The sequence below is a fragment of the Nelumbo nucifera genome, chromosome 1 (genome assembly GCF_055504915.1).
Source record: "Nelumbo nucifera cultivar China Antique chromosome 1, China Antique-T2T, whole genome shotgun sequence".
In the NCBI taxonomy this organism is placed as follows: Eukaryota; Viridiplantae; Streptophyta; class Magnoliopsida; order Proteales; family Nelumbonaceae; genus Nelumbo; species Nelumbo nucifera.
In genome coordinates, this window is record NC_142649.1 from 149,117,799 (window position 1) to 149,125,221 (window position 7,423).

A 7,423-nucleotide genomic window follows, 5' to 3' on the forward strand; every position below is an offset into this window, starting at 1 on the left:
TTGTCGTTGTCAATGACAAGCATGTGGGGGATGCCAAAGTGGTAGATGATGTTCTGGATCATTTTGGCTGTGATGGTAGCCAAGGGCTCGGCTTTAACCCACTTGGTAAAGTAGTCAATTACGATGACGAGGGAAGGGGCCGAGGAGATCCATTCCCCATTTGGCGAAGGGCCATGGACTGCTGAGGGTCGAGAGGGTTGTAGCTGGTCGATGGGAGAGGTTGGAGTGTCTCTAGCACTGGTTACATTTCTGTACTAGCTCAGCTACATCCTTCTGTATGGTTGGCCAAAAGCACCATTTCCTTAGTGCTTTTTAGGTGAAAGCTCTGCTTCCAAGTTCGTTGCCACAGATGCCTTCATGGATCTCTCAAAGGACATACTCACCCTCCTCTTACCAAAGGCATGGAGGTAGAGTAAGGTAAAGGACCTTCTGAAGAGCTTTCCTCCGAACAGGGCATAGTGGGCTACCTGACGGCGGACTCGCCTCGCTTCATTCTTGTCGGAGGGGAGTTGCTCATTCTGTAGATAGGTGAGGATGGGGTCCATCCAGTAGGGCTTGACTTGTGCTAGGAGCACCTACACTTCTTCAATGCTGGGTCGTGCTAGCTTCTCAATGCGAACAGTGTGGCCGAGGTCTGGACCCGAAGTGCTTGCCAACTTGGATAGGGCATCAACCCACATATGAGGTGCTGAAAGTGGTGGGAGAGTTCTTGTACTTTGGCCAAGTACTTAGCCATGTTTGGTTCTCTGGCTTCATACTTGTCGTTCACTTGATTCACCACCATTTGAGAGTCGCTAAAGACTTTATGTACTGGGCGCCGAGATCTTTGGCAAGTTGCAATCCGACGAGCAGGGCCTCATACTTGGCTTCATTGTTGGAGGTCGGGAAGCCGAATCATAGTGCGTACTCCACCTTGTTGTTATCTGGAGTGAGGAGTATGAGGCATGCTCCACTTCTCTTAGCATTGGAAGACCCATCAACAAATAATTCCAAGGTCAGCCGAGGTCCCTCATCTTCTATGGGAGCCTGGCCGAGGGCTCTGCTGAAGGTGCACTCCACCAAGAAATCAGTTAGGGCTTGTGCTTTGATTGCAGGCTTCGGCTGGTACTACAGGTCAAACTCGGGTAATTCATGAAAATAGGGTCTGAGTTTCCTGGCCAAGACCACCAGGGTGAAATCTAACTTCTCCACCTCAGGGTAGTAGGTCTTGGTGTCACAGAGGACCTTGTTGACATAATAGATTGGCCGCTGCACTCCTTCGTCCTCCCTTACCAGAACAGAACTAACAACCTCATCCCCGATCGAGAGGTACATGAATAATGTTTCTCCTAGAAAGGGTCATGTGAGCAGAGGGGGCGAGGCGAGGTAAGACTACAGATCGTCAAAGGCTTTTGGCATTCTTCGGTCCATTGGAAGTCCTTCAGTTTCTTGATGGCTCGAAAGAAGGGAAGGCAGTGGTTAGTCGACTTTTGACATGAATTGGTTGAGGGCTGCCACTCGGTTGGTGAGTCTTTGTGTTTCTTTGATGGACTGAGGTGGCTCCATGTCCAATATGGCTTGAATCTTCTTTGGGTTGGCCTCTATACCCCGTTGAGTGACAACGAAACCTAAGAATTTTCCCAAGGTGAAACTAAAAGCACACTTGTTGGGGTTAAGCCTCATGTTGTACTTCCTCAACGTAGCAAAGGTCTTGGCTAGGTCTGAGTTGTGCTGGTCGGCCTTTATGCCAGTCTTCGAAGAGAAGCCGATCACCCCGCAACAGGCAAAGTAGATCACCATGAAAGAGCAGGTCACCACACAAGAGTTCCAAGTCAGGCTAGCGATCTAGAACTCCACCAGTCCAAAGCCGGACTTACACTGCCCTCAATGCAAAGAAGGGAAAAATCCTGATGCAAATCAAGATGGCCGAGTATGTGAGATGGTAGTTGAGGATGAGAGGCGACTCCGCCAACCGCAACCCTAACAAATATTGTCACTTCCACCATGACATCGGCCATGACACCGAGAGTTGTAGGAATTTGAAGACGAGTTCGAGGAGGTGATTTGTCATGGCTACTTGAGGCAGTTTATCAAGCGCGATGATAGAAGCCAACCCACTAACCAGCCTAGGGAGGCACCACAATCGAGCAGACAATAGGATTGAGATCAGCCACCTCGAGATCCACCACCACCGGAGAGGCCGATCCGCGGGGTGATCAATATGATCACCGGATAGATCACCCTGCTCTCTATTTATAGCCTTAAAGAGAAACTTCCTAATCTGATTGGGAGTTTCCTGATCCAAATCTTTATTTGGATCTGGACTCTTTAAGTGATAAGGATAATCCCTTATCTTATCTACAGTTCAAAATCAGCTTATTCCTAATCAAGTTAGGAGTTTCCTGATCCAAATCTTTATTTAGATCTGAACTCTTTAAGTGGATAGGAGTTATCCTCTTATCCTTATCTGCTAATCCAAACCAAGATCTGCCCCTGTTTAATTAATCCAATTAACCCAGTTCAAAATGGGCTTTTAGGCCCATTAAGCTTTTAGGCTCACTTCCTTTTAATGCTGGCTAGCTTGGCTCTCTTTGTATGGCATGGGACCCTAACATTGATCTACACATCAGTCACATGGGTTCAGTTTAGCCTCTGTTACAAGGCCTAGCCGAATTCACTACTGAATACAATGAACCCCTGAGTCCATCTCTATGGGTTCTTAATGGACTCAACATTTACACTAAATGGTCCTTGGGTCTAGGCATCTTATGAAGGCCCAAGGACTATGGGCAGATGCAAGATTAGCCCATCAGGTATAACCCTCAATGGTCTTACACTTAACCTCTCAGACCTTGATGAACATATATTGCCCGACAAGAGAGGACCTCTCCCTCGGCTGCAGGGTATGGTGTTGCACTCTCTACTCACAAGAATCTTGAGAATTAAAACCTTTTGCAAACATTTTGAAACCATAATATATATAAGTATGCCTCTATATAAATATATTTTGCAAAAACAAATTTCAAATACATTTGAAATCCACTACCGGCAGTTTAGGTTTCTATCAGAGAGAGTGCATTTTCCCGATCATTCACTTTGTCCGACAAAGGAGCTGATCTTGTCACTATGATCACCCACTCAAATGAATTCTCTGACTGTCCCAACATACCAAAGTTTTGACCCCCTCTAAGGATCTCACTGATTGGCATATCAAAGACAGCCTAATCTGACACCTAGTGCAGTATCATAATCGAGTTTAGGGGTTAAGTGTAACATTCCAGTTTTGCCCATCTATCTCCAAGGTCCGGGGCAATATTGGAATTTTGGTCCGGTTTAGGGTTTCAAGAAACCCACATTGCATGTACCTTAGGTCTTACCCTAGTAGCTGAGACAAGCCACCCCAACCAACTTAGCGGCACATCAGTGTTAGCTTTGACAAGATAAATCTCCCCAGATCCATCCAATGGCTGTGAAGATTTTAAACTAACACGAGTCTCATACGTGTCCAGTTTACGAGTATTACATAAAAACACACCACAATAACATGAATCAAATATGTACTTTATTCATTTACAATAAATGTCATAATGTACATCATGCTGATTGGAGCTAAGGGCATTGGTGTGTTGTTATAGGCACCCAAAAATAAAACCTACTCCTAAAAATAAATGCAGTAGTGCGATTAAGGATCGTTCCCACAGAGAGTATCTAACCTAGTTTGTGTGCTACGTGAACAAAGATGGAGGGGGGTTGTATGTAATGAATCAGAATTAAAAAGAAAAAAATCAGAATTGAAAAGAACAAAATTCGAATGGGAAACAAGGCAATTCAGAGTGCTGAAATTAACCAAAAGAACGAGTCTTGGTCTAGGATAACATCCACCATCAGAATTTCACTACTGCTCATCGATGCAAAAATAAATCAATTCAGACTTTGAATATTCATCGTAGGAGTTAGTTTCTTATATCTCCATACCATAGTTAATTAGAAAACAAGCGATCCTCTTAACCCTTACTACTGAACAACCTTACACAAGCGTTAAAGATTTAATCCAGAAATAGCCTTAAGCATTAGAGATCGATGAAGCTAAACAACACAAACACAGGCAGTTGCATTTAATTTAGTCGAATGTTCTTCCTAAGATCTAACGATTTTTGACGCAACAAATCATTAAACCCTAGTTGTTTCGTAGATTAGGGGGATCAAACAATTACGGATTTGATATATAATCTAGCAGTAGATTGTAACAAATAAAAAAATAGTAGGCCTCCTAGCAATCAGAACAATCATGAACAAGAACATAGAAGAACATTCGATATTCAAAGCATAAATCAAACAATAAAAATCAAATTAGATCTCATAGTTGGTGGATTCTGAGGCTTTTGTTTCCTTCGACCAAGTATTAGAGTTTAGCCATGCATGATCATGGTGAAAACTCAAGAAAAATCAAAGAATAGAGAAGAGAAGAGAGGTTCGGCTGCTCCAAATCTGCTTTCTTTCTCCCTTGCTTGCTGAGTTTTTGTCTCCAAGGTTGAGTGGTCCTTGAGTGCTAGTCCGCCCCCATTTATATCGCCTTTGGGGGAGGGGCTGTTTCCAACTCCTTTTTGGAGTTCTTTTTCAAAAATAGAAAGTCGTATTTCCTAATGGAATAATGATTAATTCAGATATAATCTTATCCTTATCTCTAAACAGAAATCCTTAACTAAGATGGACTCTAACTTTTTTTTTCTTTTTAGAAATACAGCAAGAATTTGAATCTAATAAGACTCTTTGATGATTCAGCCTCTATGTCAGCCGAATCCTACACTCTCTTGCATGTTGGACTCGTGATGGGCTTCTTCAGCGAACTGGGCTTTGTTGCAGGCTTCTTTCGGCCCAAATCATGATTTCAAGTGTGATTGTAGAGACTTCGGGCCCGATTTTGACCTCGCTGCAGTCTGTATTTATCAAAACTCAAAACATTAAAGTTGTACATATTTTCCTTATCTTTCCAACGCATCTTTAACATTTCAATCGGAATCAGGATGGAAGAGTTATGCCCAAATTACCATGCGGCGCCGAAACTGTGCAAAATTACCCGATTAGCCTTGTTTTTCACCTAACGCCTCCTTTCGTGCCCTAAATCGAAATATAAGAATAGTGAGTCCAATTAGACACTAAATAAGTATAAAAGACTAAATATTAAGGGATCAAAATATGATAATTTTCATTCTTATCAAATCCCCCCACTTAGACCTTGTCCGTCCTCGGGCAAGACAAAACTTAAGCAAACTAAGCAAAATATTCTTCCAAACTTTAAACTCAATATTCCTTCATCTTTTTCCACAAATATTCCAGGTTAACTATTGCAAACCGTTGAATCAACATGACCAAATTATACACGACTCATCCATCAACCAATCCAACTTTTTGCTACTACAAACCAAGAAGTAAATTAGGGAAAACAATTTTTTTTTTGTGGAAGTGAGTGTATTTTATGCTCCATCTCACTTTTAGGATTACTTGGTCAATAGGTGCATTATATGCTCCATCCCACTGTTTAAATTGCTGGCTCCATCTTACTATTGAATTGCTTGGTTGGTAGGTGCATTTTATGCTCTGTCCTACCAATTGTAGCAATGGTAAAATATTTACCCTAATTACTTAAACCTGGATTTAGGACAAGCTCAAAAAGGGGATGGCTTCAGGTGAATCCTGTATTCCCTAATTATATTTCTTTATTAAGTTCACATGAGTTGTCCCAGAACACTGTTTCAATTGATTCTAAAAGAGTTGAGTTTTTTTTTTTTGGAACAAATGAAGAAAAACACAACCTAAATCAAATTTTAAAACGCAACCTAAATCCCCTCCCCCACACTTAAAACTTACATTGTCTCCAATGTAAGGTGAAATGGAAAGAAAAGGTAGAAATAACTAAATTAGAAATGCAAAAATAAGAAGAAAAAAAACAAACTTCCCTGTTTTTAATCTTCATAAACCGGATCCTCTAACTCTTGTAGTTGCAACTTCCGGTGCTTTCCCCTTCCATCCATCATGGGTGGGTTCAGCCTTATTTGTGGTTGACAGGAAGGTTTTGCTTCCTCTTCAAGTAAGATGCAATGCATGCATGTAGACGGGCTGATTCCTTTGATATCCGCAATCGTCCAACCGATAGCCGTCTCATGCTCCTTGAGAACCTGCACAAGTTGCTCTTCTTGTGGTGCGCTAAGGATACTAGAGATGATCACCGGTAAAGTCTCTCCGTCTCCAAGGAATACGTACTTGTGGTGACTAGGAAGAGGCTTCAATTCTGGAACGGGGGCCTGCAAAACAGAGGGTAAAGGCTCCTGTCAGAAATCGACAACATACTATTAGGAGCATTACCTAACTTTTGTAACTCTGGAGAATCATCCAATGCTGCAACAGTTTCCTGCAAATCAGCATTCAGCATTGGCTCCTCTTTTTCAAGATGTTTACTAATGAAAACTTCTAATCCATCCCTTCCATTAAGTTCGAAGACTTCCTGTGCCAAAGAATCAATCACATCAACAGAACAAATAGGATCATCATCAATAGGATATTTCATGGCATCATAAATATTAAACTTAACAATTTCACCATCAAATTCCATGGTGAGTGTGCCATTATGAACATCTATTTTAGTCTTGGATGTCTTTAAAAAGGGTCTTCCTAGCAAAATATGAGTGGTTTGATCACCATTATCCATATCGAGCACATAAAAATCAGCAGGAAAAACCAAATCATTTACTTTTACAAGAACATCCTCAACTACACCCTTAGGATAGGCATTAGATCTATCAACCAATTGGATCACTACACCAGTCTTATTTAAAGGTCCGAGTTTCAAATAAGCATATATAGAATATGGCATGACATTGATAGAAGCTCCTAAGTCTAACATGGCCTTCTCAATTTTAGTGCTACCTATCGTGCAAGAGATAGTGAACATACCTGGATCTTTGCACTTTGTAGGGAGTTTTCTTTGAATAACTGCAAAAACATTCTCCCCTACTCTCACATTTTCACATCCTTTTAGTTTCTGTTTCCTCTTATGTGTATACAATTCTTTCAGAAATTTAGCATAATGAGATACTTGTTTAATAGCATCAAAGAGTGGAATGTTTACCTCGCATCTATGGAAAGTTTCATAAAAATATTTGAACTGCTCATCTTTCCTAGAACCTACTAAAGCATTAGGAAAATGAGATACCTATTTATAATCAGAAAGAGGCGAAAACTTACGCTTAGGTACTTCATCACCATCGGGAGTGATGTCTTTCTCCTTTTCTTGATTCAACAATGTGAGGGCTGCCTTTGCTGGTGCCTCAACCTCTTTACCACTTCTCAAAACGATTGCACTTACATTTTCTTTTGGATTCACAACTGTTTGAGAGGGTAATTTCCCCGAACTTTGTGCCTCTAACCAATTAATTGTCGTTGCCAT

At 41.4% G+C, this 7,423-nt stretch overlaps 1 protein-coding gene across 1 annotated transcript; it reads right to left on the bottom strand.

The window, feature by feature from the left end:
- Positions 1-5,942: 5,942 nt before the first annotated feature.
- LOC148803972 (uncharacterized) lies at positions 5,943-7,423 on the bottom strand. Its single transcript, XM_088898808.1, has 3 exons — positions 7,222-7,423; positions 6,383-7,161; positions 5,943-6,281 (listed from the first exon to the last, which is right to left on the bottom strand). The coding sequence occupies exons 1-3, from the start codon at positions 7,421-7,423 to the stop codon at positions 5,943-5,945; spliced, it is 1,320 nt and encodes a 439-aa protein (XP_088754934.1).